At 44.0% G+C, this 22712-nt stretch overlaps 1 protein-coding gene across 1 annotated transcript; it reads right to left on the reverse strand.

Annotated features, from left to right (window-relative positions):
* Positions 1-238: 238 nt before the first annotated feature.
* atrip (ATR interacting protein) lies at positions 239-10406 on the reverse strand (the record flags this gene model as incomplete). Its single annotated transcript, XM_079217889.1, has 17 exons — positions 239-423; positions 2226-2447; positions 2569-2647; positions 2728-2814; positions 3428-3519; positions 3637-3773; positions 4459-4637; positions 4840-4893; positions 5242-5488; positions 5827-5994; positions 6525-6630; positions 7418-7516; positions 7608-7738; positions 8232-8344; positions 8436-8606; positions 9257-9339; positions 10061-10406. 17 exons carry the CDS (start codon positions 10404-10406, stop codon positions 350-352), a joined length of 2388 nt encoding a protein of 795 aa, XP_079074015.1. The 3' UTR covers positions 239-349.
* Positions 10407-22712: the final 12306 nt, after the last annotated feature.

Here is a 22712-nt window from a genome sequence, read left to right on the forward strand (position 1 = left end):
TTCACGGTAGTGGTGGCAGATTGATAACATGTATGGGGTCCAGACCTAGCATCAGTATATTAAATAAAGGTGTGAACCAGAGAAGTTTTAGAAGCCGATGGACCAGAGCGCAGACGGAAAGAAACCACATGAACTTTTGCTCACCTTTACGTTTTATTGTTAGATCGCATCAGACAGCAGAATGAATCCTGTGACTTCGTCATTTCAGTCACACTTCTGACTTTTTCTCTCATCCTTCATTTCTCTCCAACATCCACTTCAGTCTTTGCGCCGTCCTCGTCTCGGCCTGAAATATCCAAATCAGTCAATAAACTGTCCATCGCCTCTGCTCGCTGTTGGAATCGGCCAATCAGGAGCCAGTATCCGTGTCCATGTCATCGGTGTCGTCGCCCTCCGAGCGGCAGATCTCCTCCAGCGCCAGCTCTGCCAGACAGGAAACAGGAAGCGGAAAACACATGAGTCTGTTTACATCTGGGTGGTCAGAAAGTATGAGGACATCTGAACATTTCCTGTTACGGGTGGACGTTATTTCTAAGTGTCGCACTGGTTTGTCTCCTGCTGTTTCATGTTCAGATCATGGCAACTACTTTTGTAAAGTCATGGAGCTCCAGAGATCCAGCAAGAGTTACCAAAATGAGAAAAACACACCCTAATAGATCCCAATACAAAAAGAAAGAAACCAGGATAACTTACAGCAGCAACACACCGATACTGACCCGATTAGGTGGATCAGCCACGACGTGACCGACACACACATTAAATACAGTTGTAATGTCATAATAAATTATGTGTTTCTGGATCAGTTACATCCGATCAGTCATGGCGGGCCAGAGCATCCTCTGGTTACGGCGCATATAAATCATTTCATGAGCTCTACGCATAAACGGATTATGAATTTGTCTCCGTTTGTCAGACAGATTGTCTAATCATGCAGAGTGGCAACTGTCAGCTTGTTCACTCTTCACTCCGTGTTCTACTGTAGATATATATCTATAGATATATGAATGAATGAATAAATATATATGAATGAATATATACTAAATTTGGTGTCGAGTAGCAGCAATTTAAAGACAGAACAGCCGGGATGAAAGATATATACAATAACAATACTAATAAAATAATAAATAAAATAGAAATATCTGGGATGAAAGAAAAGCACAGTATCAATTTAGTAATTCAATTAAACTTAAACAGTAGAAGTGCAAAAGTGCAAGTATGTATGCATGTGTATATTTAGTGTGTGAGGTGTAAATAAACAATCAATAACAAACAATAGGAGAGTGCAAAAATGCAAGTTATGTATGTAATATGTGAAGTGTGGATAAACATAAACATGTACAGTGATTAATCAGTCATAGGATCTATATGTCATGCATATATATATATATATTTATATATATATATATTTATATATATATATATATATATATATATATATATATATATATATGAGAAAGAAGTAGTTTAGAGTGGAAATAGTTTGATAACAAAAATCTTCAGAGGACACAACAAAGGTCATCTAGCAACTAAGATGACCACCAGGTGACACATTTCAGGATCGGCCTAATTTAGCTGAGGTGTTAATAATAGATTGATCACAACGTATAGTCGCTTCATGATAATCAGAGCCTTGTGTCAACTTGGGAGGAAGGGGATAAAGAAAGAGAAAATAAAAAGCTGCAAAAGGCTTTTGCAAGTTGAGAAAAATTCAATAGCTGAAAATATTCACTGAAGGGTTTTGAGTAGAAACTCATCGCGGAATCAGAACCGCACACGACACTAAGCTAAAGTTACTTTCATAATCACCAGCATCGTCTTTCCCAACATGAAAGTTGGATATAAGTGTTAACGTCCGTACAAAAGGTCCCTTTGAACGAGTCTCCTGTAAATTAGCAGAACAAATCACCGGTCAACCGGCCAAGAATTGCAGCTGTCACAGATTGTTACTACAGTTTAACAGCGTGAAAAAAGCTCAGTGCTGGTGATGATATCTGACTGCTGCAAGAGCCCGGCAGGAGAGACGTAACCAAATGAGACGAGCTACACAAATGTGGGATTTACATATTACTTTAACGAGAGAAAAGGCTGCAGGGTCACGATGGTTGAAATGAAAACCTGCAGACTGCTGGCTGTCCACAAGGCAGGACTGTTTGGGGAACATTTAAAAAACTTGTTTAACTTGTGTGAGGGTCTATATGCATGCAAGTGCGGGTTTGTGTCTGTACCCTCGCTCTCGCTCAGCTCGGGGATCTTCCTCAGCGTGTCCCGGACAGCAGGGATCAGCTGGTCGTACATGTGCAGCAGCGGCCGGCAGTTCTCCGAGAAGCTGCCGTGGTGCAGCAGCAGCCAGTGCAGCAGCAGCAGACACTCCCTGAGCAGAGACGCCGCCGGGCCGCGCCACCACGGCGCCGGGCGGGCGTGGCACTTCTGCGAGGGCGGGGCCAGGCCTGAAGGGGGAAAAACAAAACAAAAAGCACCTCTTACTGGTAATGCATGATTTTAGAGAGAGTGTGTTGGGTGTGATGAACGGTTCTAGGGCCTTGTGTTTTTAAATCTGATGAGACTGACCTGATGAGTCTGTCGGATCCTGAGAACCACGAAGATCCAACCACTGACGATGGAAAACAATCACCACGGTTTGAATCAACTGGGAGAGAACGAGGTCGGGTAAGAGGCTTGTGCAGAAAGGTGCAGTGCAAAGTTTAGTGTCACCAGATGAAGCTTTACCTCAGTGTAACACTGGCAGCTGCTGTGCTGGCTGGAGGTCCAGCTCTCTGCTCTCTGCGTCAGCAGTCTGCTGAGCAAACGGACCACCTGAGACACAAAGACAACAATGGGCCCAAAATAGAAGTACCGTAAAGTCTCATAAAAGCCGTGTCCAAACACAAGCTGTGGCCGGCACAAACAAACCAAGGCACAGGCTTTGTAAAGCTCGGAGGGGTGAAATCTATACGGTTTCCAAAGATACATTCAATATAATGTACAAACCTTTTCATTGTTTCTGTGTGTCATCTTCATTTACTCTTAACCAGTAACAGATAGACTGATATTTACACGTCTGAACACAATCTCACATGTGTACCTTTTATTATAACCACAATTATTCAAATAGCCCTAGTGGTTGCAGAGAAACACCCTTTTTAGTTTGCGTATGCAATTTTCGAGGAAAGGGCCTAAAAATACATCTATATCTCCTTCAGAAGGAAGTGTGTGTGTGTGTGTGTGTGTGTGTGTGTGTTTTGTTAATTCAGTGACTCCAGTGACGAAGGTTCATGTTTAAAGCTTTACTTCTGTCCAACAACAACAACTGGCTACATTACATCAGTTCCTCTAGAACAACACTGAACTTGCGCATGCGCACTAAAGTGAATACTTAACGTGTGTGTGTGTGTGTGTGTGTGTGTGTGTGTGTGTGTGTGTGTTTTACCTGCAGGTCCAGCAGAATCCAGTCTGTGTGTGTTGCCCGGTTGTCTGGTCTGGTTCTAATGAACTGGAACAACTTCAGGAAAATACACGGATCTAAAGAAAACATCAATACAAATAAAACAATCATGTGGGGCTGAAACCTAAACGATGGAGGGATGAACTTGAAGCAACATCACAGGAGAGGTTATGACTGTATTTCGGATAACTCACCGTGCTGAGAGCAGAGCTGCTGAGCCAGAGTCTGGTGGTCGGACATGGACGTGAGGACAGACACGCTCCCCGAAACCGTCCGCAACCTGCAGTCTGCTGACAAACACGCACACACCACCTGCAACACACACTGCAACCTGAGAGAAACGCAGGCGTGTCAACAGTGGAGACTAGTAAATCACTAGTGAACGTCGATTCATCATTTTCTTTTTTCCTGCAGTAAAAAAAATAAACGTCTAAAGTGGATTATTTTTGTTCCTTTACCGTTGGTCGGACTGAAGAATTCATAATTCAGCAGTTATTTATATTTCACGAACTTCACTTGTCGTCATTGGTTTTTGTTTTTATCCAACAGTTAATGAATCAAACCATCTGCCTCGCAGTCCACCATTGGACAGTCTGAAGAGACGCAATGCATTGTGGGTCGTTTGAGTACGAACTCACGTCTCGTACTCAGAAATTCTTGCTAAGCTAGTGGACATAAAATCCACATACTCTGCAGTCGGAACACACAACAGACTCAATTTGATGTCACGAATGGTTTGTTAGTGCGACATTTAAAACAGCCTCTTCGGCTTCTATTCATCGTACATTTTTGTGCACATGATTTATGACAAAATGAATGTATAACACAATTTGGTAACACTTTACTTTAAACCTCAGACAAACGTGCAATTTTCAAATTTGTTGCTTTCAGACAAAGCAACTGACTCTTGACTGCTGTTGCTGGATATAGCGCCCGTCTACAGCGTGTGCGTCTACCTTTCGGCATGTGTGTGTGTGTGTGTGTGTGTGTGTGTGTGTGTGTGCGTGTGCGTCTACCTGTCGGTGTGTGTGTGTGGCGTCCTCTCGATGAGGACACACAGAGTCTTCATGGCATCGAGGACCAGCTCCTCATTCTCCGAACCAACGCCGCCGCCACCAAGCCCCGCTTCACACAGCCGCAACACTGACTGCAGCAAGGCATTCTGGGAGCACAGACCTGCAGCAGAGTGTTCAGTCTGAGAGCAAAGGGAGGAGTTCATGAAATTATTTGAGGGGAATTTACAGTGACAAATGTTAATCAAAATAACAATCTTAAATCTCATGGACAAACAATATGTAGTTTCATATCACAAAGTTGATATTTCAAAGTCGCCTCTCACTAATTAAATAAAAATTAAGAAATATACAGCGAGTCCATCAGTGTGTTTGTTTTTGTACCTTAACGTCTGTAACTCTGCTCCGATTCTCCTTCGACAGCACAGCTTCCACCACCTGGGAGAGAAAATGAAGAAGTGATGTCAACTGTCAAATGAAATGTAAACAAGGAAAGACACACAAAGGCCGCGATCCGGCTTCACCAACCGTAGTTGGGAAGATGCCAATTAGTGCTGTAGGTCTACTTTAGGTTTCGGTTGAGTTGTTTTCATTCATTTAAACTGCAGTATTCAGTGTTAGGTAACGCATGGTTCATAGTCTGTGTTGAACTAACGTTTATAGTCATTAAGTGGGAAATAAGTGGAAGTAATGGAGTTGACGTGATGTCCCGCTGATTTAAAATGTCTTTACATCAGGATGAAACCTTGAGATGTGCCATCTGGTTTGTACGCTTTGTGCCATCACCTCGTCACTGTGTGCCACCAACAGGTAGAGGAGCCTCAGAGCAGCCAAACCAGTGTCCTCGACGCTGAAACCAGTCAAACCAGCCTCATCCAGTCTAGCGGCACCGCCTGCTGGGAGCGAGCCGCCGGCGGTAGAGTTTGAACCGCCGCTGCCAGCGGAGACGGAGCGCAGGGAGTCCAGAGCCTGACAGAGTCGAGACAGGTGAAGCTCCAAAAGCGGGAGGAAGAGGACAGCGCCGGGACACGAGCTACACACACAGGAAATAATTTAGATAGATGAACGTTAGTTAACCAAATCACACTAAACATCTGTGTCAGTGGTTCTTTAACTTTTATGAGGATTATTGCTAACTTTTCCAGTTTTAATGTGTATATAAAAATGCAGATTAACAAATCCTGTGGCATCATTGGTCTGTCCATAAAACACTATTGTTTTGCCACGTGGTCTTTTTCAGTGCCGCAGTTACATAACTTGGCCACAAGAGGGCTCTGCTGTCCACAGAACCGTGTTGTGTTCCGGATTATTCAGTGAGCAGCAAATATCAAAGTTAGTGAAGGTTCAACAGATCGTAGCGTCTCACTCTACCTTTTGTTTCGGCCGCTGGCTTCAGCTGCTGGTCGGTTCTGACTCAGCATGTTGAGTCCAGTCACAGCCAGACTCTGGAGAGGACTCAGCGTCGCTCTGGCAGCTGCACCTTCACCCCCACTGACACCGACAGCAGCGTCAGAGTGGAGCAGAAAACCTGCAGACTTGCTGAAACCACAACATTCAACACAACACACAAAACACCACGTTAGTTATATTATTCTTTTCAAACCGCTCAGCTCCTTCGTGGTTGGGCTGCAATGGGAACTAGTAGCACTACATCCACCACGGCTAATACTGTTGAGCTCACAGTCAGTCCTACTGTTCAAATCAATGTGTGTTACTCAGGTCCATCTGTTATCTAAAGAAATCATTTTTTCAAAATATTTACGTTTTGGTGGATTCGGCGCCCCCATGTGGTGACCGAGATGAAGTGGCTGCATTAAGTGACCAACATGGCGCTTCTAAGGTAGAGCAGGTGTTGACGTGATCGTAACACAATGACATTTGATTAAAAGTCTCAATGCAAGATTTACAAAGGAGCTCTGGTGTGTTGACCCCGATTGAGTGACTCTGACATCCATTTCTATTAAGTTACATCTGCAAACACCTTCCCTCAAACTGCGACAGCACCGCATTATACACATTATATTACTCTCCATCACCGCGTTGTCATGGTTACAGCGCCGGGTGTTTACCTGGACGTCAGGTGGATGTCACTCAGACTCATAGAGAGCAGGTGAGACAGGCCGAGGCTGCTGGGAGACAACGGCTGCTGCAGCACCAAGCCCAGCAGGACGCCACCTGGATGACAACAAAGAACGCACACGCACACACACGCACACACACACGCACACACACACACACAGTTGTCGATTAGAAAAGTAATGGACAAAATCCTTGCAGCAGAGGCCGAGATATTTCGAGTTTCAGCCCCTCGTATGGTCCAAGCGCCAAAAACTGGATCTTACATTTCCCATGATGCAGCTGGATACTGTCTCTCATTAGCCTCTCCTGTCTGGTAAATGCCCTCTTCTTTTAAAGTCTCAAACCCAACTCAAGACAACCCTGATGACACCGCTCAGACATCGTGGAGAAACCCGTAGGTACGCTTTAACCTCCTCTACGTTATCAGCAGAGGAAGTTATGTACAAACACTTTATTGAGATATTAGAATGGTTTCATATATTTCTGTGACAATTTAAACTCTTTCTGCAGATGAAAGAGAGACATTTTAATTCTACAGTTGTTCTCTGTTCAGCCTGATAAACTGATCCAGTGTCAGTCCCTGATTCAGAGGGTTGTGATACCAATATTTAGCTAAATTAACTGATTGACGGTGGGTTGTGATTGATAGGTTTGTCAAATAAATAACAATTAACTCACAGGTGGGCTTCTATGGAGCAGCAACAGTTTACTCATGTGTTTAATATTGGCAAACATTGAAATCCTGTACACTTAATGTAATGTACTTAAATGATAAATAAACAAACTATTTAAAATGTGTGTGTTGTTAAAGTACACCTGACAGAAAGATATTTGAATTGTATTCATTTCCATTCATTCTTATGAAGCAGCTCTGCAGACTGACCTCGGTGCTGCAGGTGTGCGGGTCTGACGGACAGGAAGGGGTCCGGTCGAGACACTTCCTGTTTGTCACCGGATCTGCTGACGGACCCGCCTCTCTCTGCTGCAACACACACACACAAAAAACACACCCATCACTCAACATTTGGTCCTCAACGCGCCGGTTTCACCGCCACCTGCGTCACGTGACCCACCGTCTCTCCGCATCGTCGCTCTGGAGGGAACGTGAGCTCCAAACGTCTCCTTGGTGATGAAGCCATTTCCTGTCGGAGAGGACGAGCCGCTCCCATGATGCAGTTGGGCGAGACAACCGAGCACTTTAGGACTGTGAGAAGACAGAAAGATTAGAGACGAGCGGATGACAATCAATCTGACTCGGTGCGATAAATTCATTTTAAACACAAACTGGTCGAACTGGTCGGTTGTGGAGTGACAGCTGCAACTGTTGCTCTTCAATTTGACCTTTGACACCATACTGAATATTTACTTTTGGTCGTCTCTATATATAGTGGATGGACAATATGTATTTTTTTAACCAATATGATTTCCGATACTTTCACAATTTTGTATTTTAAAAAGAATAAAACGCAATAAAAACGTAATAATAATAATATAATTTACCAGACTGATGTACATTGTGCATCCCTAATTATCTTGGATTTATCTACTATGGATTATCTACTATGTAACTGAACGTGACATTAATACATGTTGTTTTGGCCAACACAGAGATACCCAAACAATGATATAAAACAGAGAAAAACTAAACATTTCATTGATTATCAAAACTGCTGTTGGTAATATTGACGACCACTGACCTGCTTCTAGGCAGCGGAGAGGCCGTCTTGGTTTTGTCTGAACTGTGAAGTTTGGTCTTCATCTCATTGATCTCTGCTTCTTTAAACTGCAGCTCTGACAGCAAAGACTGAACCTGAACATAAAGAACATGTCATTGTTGTGTTATTCTGAGTATTATATGTACTCCACGTGTTTGTGTGTGTGTGTGTGTTTCAGCTCCTCACCTTTTTGTTGAGCTCCTTCTCCTTGTCGCTCTGCTCTCTCTGTTTCTGGGTCTCCAGCAGGATCTGGTTCTGCCTCTGGGTCTCCTTCTCCTGGTGAGCTCCTTTCAGAGAGTCCCTCAGGACCCGGATCTCCCCGCTCTTCAACACGATCTCCTCCTCCACCTCCTTCAGCTAATAACGCACACATTCACCAGGACATGTGTATATTTATAGAGTCTGTTCTCAGCTGGTACGAGGCACTGACTACATTAGATATTGAACCACATTGATATCTAAATAGCATCTGTTTGGATGGGTTCACACGACAAGTGCACATTCATTGATGTAAATATGTCATGAGTTAGCTAAAAAGCTACTTTTCATTTATAGCCCGTGGGACAATTATAGGGTTTTAAAGATATATGAACAAAATTAGGATAGAATATAACACCCGGCTTTAGTATATTGTACATCTCCTGTTTCTTTTATTATTCATGACAAAGTGTAGTGTTAGTTTTGTGGCACTCGGTGATTTAAAAACCGCACCAAGTCATTGTTATTTTCAAGTTTTTCTAATTTCTAATCTTCTCACTTTGCGTTGCAACTGCTTCACAGCAAGTTCCCTTGATATAAATAAAGTTTCATCTTATCTCAACAAAAAAATCAAGTAACGGAAAACTAAGAAATGACAATTCATTCATATAATATAATCTATAATCTTGCGTGCAAATGCCTTGTTATTGCGCTCTTCTGTGATGTGTAGATTTGTTCACCGCCCTGATCTTGTTCCTGTTGGATGTTTGATAAAAAGTTGTATAAAGTGAGAAGCGAGTGATTCTCACCTTCCTCTTGAGCTCCGCATGCTGAGCCTCCAGCAGACCGTGTGAGTCTTCTCTGTCCGACCCAAACCGCTGCTGCCTGTTACCTGAACACACAACACAGCTGAGCTTTGTCAACACGTTCAACACAAAAAAGCAGAAATGTGTACAAGTTCCCCAGTTGTGTCGTTTACTGTAACGGCACACAGCGACTGATCCCTCAATATGTTTCTCTTATTTCTTATTCTGCAAGCTTTTCTTTTAGATCCTGTCGTATTTTCTTTACATTTATGGATTCAGACACATCTTGACTGTGCTTGTGTTGCATTTACACATCACTTCACATTGATGCAACAGAGTTGTTACTCCAACCAAGTTCTGACATTATTTTGTCTTTATGAGGGCGCTCTTGTCGTGTCTTTTCTTATTCTGTATTCCTTCTCATTAGAAACTGTTAAAATGTGCATGTTTCAAACCCAAATGTTATCTTGGTCACATACAGAAGAAGAGGCCCAACATTGTTATTTTCTTAATGTAATGAAGAAGATATTTAATAGGATCAGATTAGATAGATTTCACAGTTTAATTATTTTTGAACAACTGCGTGTGTTTTCACATGATTGTTTAAACCACATTTGATGCAAAAAAAAAAATTAAACTATAGTGGAAGAATAAATAATAATAAGTAATCTTATACTCTCATGGCTTATTTTCACTTCTTCTTCTACAACATCAACAATCTTTTCTTTAACAACAAATAATCAGCAGGAATTTAAAAGACAAAAAATAATGCAGTTAAAGTCTCAGCGATCAGTTCTCTGAACTCACCGAGAGGCTCTCTGCTCGGCGTCCCAGCATTCCCTCTGTTGCTGCTGAACCCGACCGCGTTCTCGCTGCTCTGATTGGTTGAGGCTCTGCTCACAGATTTGCTCTGCCCTGCTGACTGCGGCCAGTTGGACCCGTGGGCCGACTCCATCGGTTTGGGTCCTGGTTTCGTCCCAAACCCAGGTGCAGGTGCCGCAACCGCGGTGATGGCCTGCGAGGCAATGGTGTCAATCTCATCCAAGTCGTCCTGGGTGAAGTCGTCGTCGTCTCCAAACGGGTCGTTGAAGGCCACCGCCGTCACTACATCCTGGTTCAGGCCTCGAAGGCGCTTGGTGGGGGGGAAGTTCATGCTGTGGGTGACGAAGAGGAAAGAGACAAGCAAGTCAATTATAAACAAGCTATAAACACGTGTTGGTTTAGCATCAGTCAGTATGGATCATATCATATTGGACGAGACAGAGTAGGAAATCAGTTAAAGTTGTGGCTAAAAATTGGGTCAGTATCCACAGAGCCACTCAAGAGTATAATTTTGATATGGAGTCAAAGTTATAAGAACACTAATGTATGATAAGAGGACAAAAACATTCGTCTGTCACAATACACACACATTAACGTGACAATTATATACGATGTTGACACGAAACACATCTATTTAAAAAATGTGTATATTGTGCGTGGATGCACAATACAATAATTCAGCTTTTTTTGAAAGACCAACACTGGTAAAGAAAACAGAAAGATTAAGATGCTTCCAAATGTATAATCTTGTCAGTCCAGTTTTAAGGAAATGTCTCATTTGGAGTGATTCACATAAAAACACACCATGGCTCCTCCACAGATTGTCACTCATTCATAATGTTAAACTTTGTTCACCACAATTAGGAAAGCTACTCTCAACAAAACTCCTTAGTTCTACTTTCTGCTTACACGTTTGACTAAATAAATGAACTGAATCCGGTGGATACTGCCTTGAAGGAAGGAACTCACTCTGAAGAGGAGTTTAGTAAATAAATATAAAGAAAGGTAGACAACTTGTCGTTTACAGGGGTTGGTGTAGTGTTACAACAGCGTTGTGGTACACAAAACCAAGTGACTGGACTTAGACTTCTAAACTAGCCAGTAACTAGTTCACTAACTAGCTGTCAGGTGTCTGGTGTCTGTGGACTCGCTGTGTTACCTTGTCTCCCGGTGTTGTCTCCTGTTAGCCGTTAGCTAAAAAGATAACTACCTGTATTTCCAATTACAAGTTGGCCGACTAAGATAATACAGCTCACTACGTCAGAACAATAATTAACTGTCAGGTTACACGTCATGAATAAAGCGTGAGAGGTGTTGCTGCCTCAGCACCAAATAAAACGGTGAGAAAGGTTAAACAGTGTTGAGCTGCGAACAGCATGAAGTTCAGGATAAAAATTCCCCCTCCTCCCGCTACGTTGCCACCGGCAATCTGACCAATCACAGCACTGCTCTGGCAGGCGGACCAATCACAGCACTGCTGTGACCGACGGACCAATCACAGGCATGATGGCGACCATGCCCTGGCCTGGTTGCTGTACATGGTCCTGTTAGAGACAAACTGTACTAAACGCGCATGGGAAAATAAATCCTGTCTGTTTATCTGTGTGTGTTTATGTAAATGTCTACATACATATAATTATATATATATGTGCATATATGTATATATATATATATATATATATATATATATATTTAATACACATACATAAGTATACATACATGTATATATATATACATAAATACATAAATACACATACATACATTATATATATATATACACACAGACACATACATAATGCGCCGTGCCAGCGGCTGCCTGTCGCAGTAGCTGCCTGCATGTTTTTAATTTTATTATCTTTTTTCCACTTTTTCTCTCTTCTTCTTTTTCTTTTATTTCACGTTTGGTTTAAATTATGCTTATTTTATTTTATTTTGTATATATCTTTCATCCCTGTTGCTTCTTTATATATTTTGTCTTTTATCTTGTGTGTTTGTATGTATCTTCAAGTTGTAAGGCGCTACTACGACTATACATTTCCCCCTGGGGATTAATAAGGTATATATCTATGTATCTATCTATCTATATGCATACATACATATATACTTATACACACATACACACATACATATACACACATAAATATATAGACATATACATACATATACACATACATATATAGACATATACACATACATATATAGACATATACACACATATAAACACACACACACACACTCAAACACACACACACACACACACATATATATATATATATATATATATATATATATATATATATTCATATAGACATATATTCATTACGTACATACATTTATTAACATACCAGTTTGTTGCCAAGAATTCAACTTGGTATTTTGATGAATAACAATAAACGTAAGAGAAAATAAAAGATTAAGAAAAGCAAGCTGTCAAGAAACATACATACAATTGAAAATATTTAACAAAATATGCACACTATATTTGTTTTATAATGAAAGAGCTGTGCAGTTTTGTGCAGGTATGTGCACACATATTGACCAAAGAATGTGCAATAGTTCACAGTAGGAAGTGTGTATGTGCAACGTACAGATCCAAGCCAGCTAACAAAACCCACCTGATAACATCTCTAAAGCCCACTACACTTTATATGTTTGTAATAATCAAGTGTAAAACACAAGGCTGTGGTTTTACGGTTATATGCGGGACTATTCCTTGGCCAGATGCAGTACCTTCTTGGGGTCTCAGCTGGTTGCCTGGCAATGTCACATGGATGATAAAACTCCATGTGACCGCATTATTTCTAGCCCACTATGTGTTTTTACTCCATAGCAACATGGTCACACACTACAGCCACAAAGCACCCTTAATGGCTGGGTTTTGTGAATTAATTGTTCCCTCATAGCGGCCACACTTTTCCTCCACGCGTTATTCTGCAGGCGGATGTGATCATGAATCACTGTGCGCATGCTATCCACATATAGAAGCTTCTTGTGGCTTCTCAGCAACAGCAAGTGTGCCTTTCCATTTTTAGACACAGACAGGTCTGTGTGTCGCAGCTGAGGCTCTACAGTGTGTGTGTGTGTGTAACACTGACACATGCCCACTCTCACTCTCTCTCTCTCTCTCTCTTTCCGCCTCCGTACTTCAGTACAGAAATGGCAAAGCTCAGCGACAGGCATCCAGATGCACCCATCATCATCATCATCTTCATCATCAGCAGCAGCAAGACACACACACGATCATCCCGAACATCTGCAGCATCACCGGTATCACCAGCATCACGTAGGTCTCCTCTGCACAGATTCAGCACTTCATGTCTTCAAAAGATAATTCATTTAATAAGCAAAGTGACACTCACACACACACACACACACACACACAGACATAGACGCACGCACACACACACATTTGGCAGGCGAGCAGGTTGCCATAACAACCAAACAGTCAAAGCAGGTTCACTGAGTGAATCAGAAGAAAGGAAGCCTACATACGTGTGTGTGTGTGTGTGTGTGTGTGTGTGTGTGTGTGTGTGTTCCTGCAGAGCTCTCATATTGCTGATTCTGTCCATTATGGCTTTGAGGCTTTCCTCTCCTGCAGAGTCCTCTCATGGGTCGCTGTAGTTGTCCAATCAGAGTGCGAGCTGTGTTCAAATTAGGATGGACAGAATGTCCCTTATGATGTGATATTCATAGATAGATATAAACCGTTCTCAATTGGGAGTCACCAAGTTCATAAACGACAAGTTTAACTCGAGTCTAAACTTCCTAGAATAGCGTGCTTCAGGAATGAGTTCGAATGAGGAACATTTTTGCCTTTCTGGCTCCCTCATCTCAAAGTCAATGTTTTTTTTTGAGAATAGGCTTTTGGTTAAATGCCTGAAATACGGTCTGGGGTTAACGCAAGCTTAAGGGATTTTAATAGTTTCTTCTAAAATATGAAAGTAGAAAAAAGTAAAAAAAAAACCTTCTTGTGAATTGTATTAAAGTGTATTAAAAAAGGCGGGTCCTAACAAATGACTAAATGAGACGACAAAACGTCACCACACCGACTAGTTCGCCTTCACAGTCTCGTTGTGTGCTCTCATGCCAATGTAGTTTCCTTAGAGTCTAACGTTAGCTTTTCACTTCTACCAATTGTAATCACAAATCATCATTTGTGAAGATTATCATGCTGGACAAAACATGTAAGGGTCAAAACGTGTGTTTTCCACAGCGAGCGTCCATACACTCAGTCTCTAACTGACTTATTCATGCAGCAGATTCATTTAGAATGAGGCCCATGCATTAAGGTTTTAAGTATTTAAATGCGTCACATAAATGTCGACCATGAAGGGAAAATGCTTGAGCGTCCTGCATCACACCATCATGGAGCATAAGGGTGTCCTGTATGAAAAAAAAGAAGGTATGTCGGCTTTGAACGTTCCAGCATATTGCACAATAAAACATGCATTTTACTGCAGCATTTATGAACAACAACATTACAGATGATATTGAGCTAGTTAGTATTATTAGACATTCATTGCTCATGGGACTCAACCTTTAAAAATCAGTGATGTGTTAAGTGCTTTGGACGCAGTTATTAACAGCTGCTAGAATCCCTATATGAACCACCATATGCTCAATGCTCGCTGAGCTCAAGGCCCAGAATTTTAAACCTTTTTTCCCAAGTGAAATGGAAAGAAAGTCAGAAAACTTCAGACTTTGTTTGTTTTATTACTATTCTAATAGGTGGCTTTAGTTTCTGTGCAGGCTACTTCAACTCTAGTTTCTTGGTCCACACGGGGTCTCGCGGTCCTCTGGTCCCTTCCAGTTTGGGTCCCTCTCTTTATTCGGTTAATCAGTTTGTGCAGACTCAAATCCTCTACAATGTGTGACCCAATCTTAAGCAGAGCGCCTCCAGTACACGCGGCGGACTACATATCCCAGAACACCTTGAGCAGCACCTGCTGGAGAATCCTGGATGAATAGCTCGAAGATGGATGGTTGGATGGTGTGTTTCCTCTGTTACTGTGTGTATCGCTGCAGTACAGGCTCCCTCCTGTACATGTTGAGGCTTCGTGAGGCGTTTCAGCCAGAAAGGAAGACACCCAGAGGGAGACCGCTGCCTCTGATTGGCTAATGACCCCGAACAGGCCGCCAATCAGACACCTTCCTCGCCGTGTGACTGCGTGTGTTTCCCCTCTCCGTCCCTGAACACACTGTGTCAGCCTGCGCATATTTTTCTATGTTTGCAGAGCTGCATGCATGCATAATTGTGCGTGCGTGTGTGCAGGATGCTAAAAGCAGCGGGAGCTGTGAAGGAGGGGGAGGGGCGAGGACAGAGGCGCTGAAGAAGCAGATGAAAAAAGGAAGAAAGACGGATACGTAGAAGAGGAGAGGAGAGGAGGAGGATAGTGAGGAGGGGTCAGATGCTGAGGAGAGAGTGATAGTGAGAGATAGACGGAGAGAGTGAGGAAGAGGAGGAGGAGGAGGAGGAGGAGACGATCTGCTGGAGGAAGCAGCAGCATCGTCGATTTTAACAGGAACCAAGGCGGCTGTCCTCTGTTGCCGTGACGATGGGCTGCTGGCTCTCTGGACCGTGGATGAGTGACCAAACGGTGAGCGTCCAAAGATCGGCCTCGATGTCACAAACGATGCCGTGTGTGTTTTATCACGTCTCATTTGAAGAAGATGGAACTGAGCTCTGCGAGGCGCTTTGAGGGGTGTGTGTCCGAGAGGGAGAGTGTGTGTGTGTGTGTGTGTGTGTGTTTGGATACAAAATGGCATAATTTCATGATTTCTGCTGGACTCTGCATTCGTGGATAATGAACCTAATTTATGTGCCTTTCAATCTAAGACAGTTTTTAGTGAATATGTAGAATTGTCATGTTGTGTGCAAGACTGTGGTTCACATTCGTCATCTCCATCTGCTGAAAGCTCACCGTCGTTCTGCTGCCGTCCTCTGTATCCACACACAGGTGCCATTTTGTGCTCCTCAGCTCATGCTATGTGTGTGTGTGTGTGTGTACGCGTGTGCGCCTGGTTGAATGTAGCGGAAGGTGACTCATGGTTGTGATGTGCTGGATTTAACAATGCTGTTCATGCATCTAATTCGATGGTCGCTGAGATGCATGTGTGTGCGCGTGTGTGTGTGTTTGTGTGTGTGTGTGTGTGTGTGTGCGTGTGTGCGTGAGCAAGGCAGGATGAGGCTCATACTGGCTCGTAGGTGTTAACCCATTAATGGAAACATGGACACCATGTTCACACTCGTCATAATTTATTTTAAATGGCAAAAAAAAAGTGACTGTTTGTCATATTGGACTAAATCCACCATCTGTCTGCAGGCAGAACTGTGTCTTGTGACCCAGTTGCATAATTTGAGCTAATTCAGAGTTTTCAGTCCATGGTGTGTTGTGTACACTGTAAAAAAAAAAGAAAAAAGGAGAGACGAGAAGTGCAGTTAAAATGGTAGCGTGCAGACTAAAATGTGATTGTGGTATCGTTGATGACGTTTTCCCACAAGGCATGACAGCATTCCAACTTCCATACAGTTGCTGGATTTAAGAGAAACAGATTGAAGAAGAGAGAGAGGTGCAGCTGAGGCAGAGAAATGGTGACTTTAAGCCCTTAGAATGGATCAAACTCCCCCAACACTTGAACCTACATTTCCCATAATGCAACCAGATAGTCCCTTCCTGCCTGGTAAACAGACACGTCTTTAAAACTCTCCTTGCATCTGTAGCCTTCCAGCCCGAGCGGAGGTAACTCTGATGACATCACTATGACATCATCAGGGTTACCCCCCCAGAACCAAAGAAGGCTTTGTGCTTTTACAGGGTGAGGAGGACCAGTTGCTCTGCTAACCGTGACCAGTACACTGATTTACTCGTGTAGAGTAGTTGGAGTGCAGGTATTAAGGAGCGGCGATATAGCAAATCACAATCATTTTAACAAACTGGTTTGCCAATTAAGTTAAGTTACTCTTCAAAATCCACATAGGTTAGATCCGCTGCACAGCACTTTTATTTAGAAAGGAAATATGTTACTTTTAAAGCTGGTTCGTCAGTTACTTGCGTTACTTCCTTCTTCCAAAGCAGTAGAGAAAAGCATCAGAAGCAAATGTCAGGAGTTGAGTTTTCATTCAAACCAAGTTATGCCTGGTGTCTTAACTGCACCTGCACTTCCTAAGTTACCATATGACTGGTTGCTGACCAGCAATGTAACATTTAATAGGCTCTTTTTTTAAAGTCCAGCACAGTGCTCAGTCAACAACAAGGGCAAAACAGCATCGCCTTTCTATTTTAATTAAATATATATGACCGAAAAAACCTGCAAAAACTCCTAAATCCGTCTCTCATTCACTGCGTGTTTTGAGAGCGTAAACGGCCGTAATGTGTTGGGTTGTTGGATTTATAATGCTCGCCAGATTCTTCGGTTGGCGGAGATGTTTCAGCGGCTATCCGCTAAACAGCTGCCTTAACGCTGTAGCACGATACTCACCATCAATCTGTGACGGTAGAACGTGGAAACATTGTAGTATTGTCACATTTATAGCTAACACCAGTGCTAGTGATGCCAGTTCAGAGCCAGTTCTTCGACAGAGCCAATAGTTGGGGACCATTTGGGAAATTGTTTGCTATCAGATGATTAACATGAAATAGATCAATAGATTTTCCTGTTTGAGATTGATTTTTTTCCTTAAATCCATTCAAATCAGATGCTTTGACATTATAAGCACATAGAATGACGCTCTACTGATCAATATGTTCATATAAACATGTAATTAACAGAGTAATATGTGATGCTAGTGTGTATTTGTTAATCTACAGAGAATATCAACTCTGAGGAGCTTTTTAGCTGCTTTAAGCTCCTAGTTTGGGTTTCATGGCACATTCGTTTCACACCAAACGCCAGACAGACAAAGTCGACGTCCATCTGGTGAAGATGGTGAAATATCGTGCTAAAAGTGAGAGGGAACGAACCTTCATGAAGTGGACTCAAACGTGACTAATGGTGATCTCGCTCCGTGTTTACGACCGTCACATGACTTCTCGTCCTCTCTGTGCTCGTCTCAGGTGAGCGGGCGGAGTCTTGCCAACCTGAGCCAGCGGGATGCTCTGCGAATCCTGGCGGCCAGCCAGCGTCCAATCACCATGCAGATCAAGGGTCAGAGGGGGTGTGTTGCCGAGGCCGACCGGGGCATCTGGGAGCCGCTTCCCCTCAACCTGCAGCATCTCAACCTGCCGCTCCCACTGATGACGGGGCTCAGCGCCTCAAGCCCCTCCTACCAGGACAGGTAAACACATACACACACACACACACACACACACACACACACACACACACACACACACACACACACACACACACACACACACACACACACACACACACACACACACACAAACCAGCTTTAAAAGTAACATATTTTCTTTTTAAATAAGTGCTGTGCACCGGATCTAGTTCATACCTATGTGGATTTTGAAATAATTTATAAATATTTAAAGAAACCAGTTTGATAAAATTATTGTGATTTGATCGGGATCCTCCCTGAAATAAATTGTGACTTTTTTTTTCTTCTATATCGCCCGCAATGATACCTGCAATCATGGTTTGATTACTGTGAGGTGCTATAAAATGCTGTTTGAACATTGTCTTGAGAATCAGAAATAAACTTCTTTATATTTCTATTTGGTTTGCAGACTCACATTGGATACATTTAATTTAATGATACCTGATGAATGTCTATTAATCGATTATCTGACAGTGTATTTCTTTTAATCGGGTCAAAGCAATGAAGCGAGTGAGCATAAAGTCATCATGATCAATATGAATGATGGACAAAGGCAGTATATTAGACAAAGGGAGTATATTAGGGTCTTTAGTTCTGCACGACTTTGTCTTGAAGATGTTTTAATTCTGTGTTCTTGTCCGTTTCAGACATTATTACAGCCATATGTCTCTGCCACAAGATCACTGTGAAGCGGGACGGTACAGCTACCTGTCCAGCTCTCCACGGGATACTGTGGACATCGGCCACCAGGTGACACTAAACTACACACACACAGAAAATGTTGCAATTTAAATGCTACAATCTTGGATAAAATGATTGGATATCTTATTATAAGATAAGATTTAAAATGCAATTTAAAATGCTTTAAATTGACCGTTTAGTCCGGACTTGACAAAGGATTCCTGCAATAAAATAATGAATGAACAACACATAAACATAAAAACGCTTCGTCATTGTTCCCCATCATGAATCCCTCAGGATCCAGAACTGACTGGTCGTGGACCAAAGGGACAGAACTGCCTGATGGGATGTTGCAATGCGAACCTGGAAGAACCCAATGGCTGCCACAGTCAGGTATCCAACACTGTGTATCTTACAGCTGCATATCATCATGTTTAAATAACTGTGTCAGTTAAGAAAACAGACTTTCAGTACTGAGTAGAAAACAACAGGAATAATTTGTATCGCTCTATAAATATCATTAATAATATCTTTTGGTAGTGAACCATGCATAGTGTGCATTCTGCCCATAGCTTTGTGTCACAGCCAGAGAGTATAAGGAATAAGGGTTGGATTTGATGGAATATTTATCTGTCGAATGACATGCGTTCAGCTGTTAAAGATGTCCATGTTCAGTAGGAACCAAAAGGTTTGTGTCTGAGTGTTACAGACAGAGTAGGAAACTCACAAAGTAGAGTAGAGAGAGGTGGACAAACACATTTGGGGTTTTGGTCTTTTCATAAGACTTGTTGAAAAGAGAAATACAGAATATGGGCACCCTTATTTTTTAACTGAAGAAGCCAATCTTACTAAAATATGTGAGTTAGTATACTTGTGTTTCAGTATGGAAATGGCTGATAAAAGAATAATTAAATAGACAAAGATTCAGAGCGAGAATTCACTACTAACCTTCTATATTTGACAGTTTCTCACTGCTACAGACACAGTTAGTCATCGCTCAGAAGGTGCCGCAGTCCCACGCAGATAAAACATTTTTAAAAAGCAGTTATTTATAGTGTTTTGGTTATTTGTGTTGTTGCAGACGGACGACGAGGACTTCATGCTGGAGAAGCCGCTAAACTTCCTGCCGCTGCACCATGAGCTCGACAGCGGCCTCGGCTGGACCGATGGTTCCCTGCACCAGGGGGACCTGTCGGGGCTGGAGACCGAGGAGGGAGGCCTGGAGGACTGTCATCCCCACGGGGCCCTGGCCCCGGGGGGTTGCGGAGGCTTCGGAGGAGGCGGCTCTCCTTCCTCCGAGTCCTTTATTTCCTCAGAGCTCAGCGACTCGGGCTTCTACAGCGTGAGCACCGGGGAGTTCAGGCACTTCCAGAGGCTGCTGGAGAAGCGAATGCGGATGTACAACGCCCGGCTGCAACATCAGGGCGAGCCCTGCGAGAGGCGGGAGCGGCGTGACAGCTGCCCCAAGAGCCACCGCGAGCTTCTCGAGGCCATCCCTGAGGCGCTGACCATGCAGCCTCAGTGTCCACGCCTGCAGCTCGAGATGGACCTCGAGATGGACGAGGATGCCGGGCCCCTCATGGACATCCCACCCCGCGGACTTTTCAGGTAGAAGCTGGTAGAACAGCTGCTCCTGCAAAAGGGCAGACTGGGTGTGTTAGAAGATCGAATCACATAGCGACAACATCTGAGTTGGTGGTTTGTACGGTCACCGTTTTGCTGTTAAACTTGTCAAATATACCAAAAAAAGACCATATTTCCATGATAACAATCAACGACACCTGTGGACATTGAGAGACAGAAGAAAATATGACTCAGTCAGTGATATAAGTCACTTATACAGTCATACCTCTAACTCTTAAAGTTTTCTCAACCAGTATCTCTATGTTTGAACCATAGAGAAAGTTAACACAGATGTGCAAATGTTTGAAGCACTTTTTATTTTGTTAATTTACCAAGAATGCCAAACCAATTATTCAAGAATTGCATAGCTTTGTGTCATAGATGAACTTAAATATCAATCTAGGGTTCATGTGTTTGCTAGAGTGACTTCTTGTGACTCCTGAATATCGATGTTGGTATTTGTTTGCTGACCTCACTGTCTGTCTGTATTTCCAGGGTTTCATCGGTCCAGTTCCATAAAGCTGACCGGCCCTGTCTGAACCGTCACAGCTCCAGCAGTGGCGCCCTCTTCAACCCGTCCCACGCCCATGCTGGAGCCTCACGAATGACTGCCCCGGTCCTCTCCACCTGCAGCACCCCCTCCAGCCACCGGAGATCACTCGTACCCATGCAGCAGCACCACCAGAGCTCCAGTTCAGTGGGGATGCTGAGGAGAAGCCGAACTCTGCACCACCGCCCTCCTCCACAGGAGTACCGCCGTCGAGCCAGCCACCCGGCCTCCCCCTCCTACTGCGCCGCAACCCTGCACCACTGCGGAGGGGCCCAGCCCCATACCGTCCTCCCACCGGGCCTGCCGGAGGAAGGTGAGCTGGTGGCTGGTGTGTTGGCGTCTCACCCAGCAGGCCTGGCCCTCCCTCCACAGCAGCACCCCAGCGCTATGGGGCACATGAGGGGCACCAACACCCACGAGTGCTGCTACGACAACAACGCTAATGCCCAGATCGCTCACCAGGAATGGTGGCACTCGCAAGACAGAAGCTTGATGTCTGAGCAATTGGTGACGGAAAGGGACAGAGAGATGGAGAGGGAACTGGAACAAAAGAGGCAAATGCAAGAGAAAGAGCTGGAAAGGGAGAGGGAGCGGGAGAGGGAGGCGCAGATTCAAGAGGAGATGGAAAGAGAGAGGCAGCAGGAGCTGGGGAGGTGCCGAGCGCGAGAGCAGCAGCACCTCCAGGGTTTGATCCACCCTCCTCAGGCCGGAGACGTCAACGACACCTGGCCGAAACCGGCCAACCGTCAGTCCCAGGGTGGCGGGGGAGGCAGAGGTCTCTACAGCACCCTGGAGGGCCACACAGGGGCCGGCTATGCTGCTGGATGGGATGCCAAGATGGGACACATGAATGCATGTTCAAGCCCTAATCCCAGCTGTGGTTTGCAGCCAAAAGTCAATCCAAGCTCCAAACCCAACGCAACCTCGCGGGTCTCCAGGAACCAGCTCCTGAGAGACCGGGCGTCTCAACTGGCGGATGAACGCAGTGGGATGAGCACAGATGAGGAGACCAATACCGACATGCTGATGGGTCGGTACTGGAGTCGAATGGAGAGAAGGGAACACTTCCTGTTGGCCCGCGAGCAGAGGCAGCAGCAGCAGCAGATGCAGGCCAGAGGAGGGACTTTACGCGACGTCATCATCAGGGGAGGAGCTATCGCCGGGGGCGGAGGGGTCTCTGTTGGAGACGGAAGTGTGCTGGACGGCCGAGGGGGCGGGGCTTTTGCAGAAGGGAGGTGCAACACGGTCCTGGAGCTAAGTCAGAGGAAGCTGAGTCGCCTGAGGAACAGGAAGCTGTTGGATGACTGGACGACAGTAGAGGAGCTGCTGACTCACGGGACCAGGCTGCACAACCAGGACGGCATGCTGTGCACCAGCTCCCTGCTGACGGTCACCACCGTATAACTGCATGGGCACCACGTCTAACTGTAACTCCGTGTGAGTGTGTGTGTGTGTGTGTGTGTGTGTGTGTGTGTGTGTGTGTGTGTGTGATGTTACGCTAACACAACGAC

Source organism: Taurulus bubalis, assembly GCF_910589615.1.
Source record: "Taurulus bubalis genome assembly, chromosome: 5".
Lineage (NCBI taxonomy): Eukaryota > Metazoa > Chordata > Actinopteri > Perciformes > Cottidae > Taurulus > Taurulus bubalis.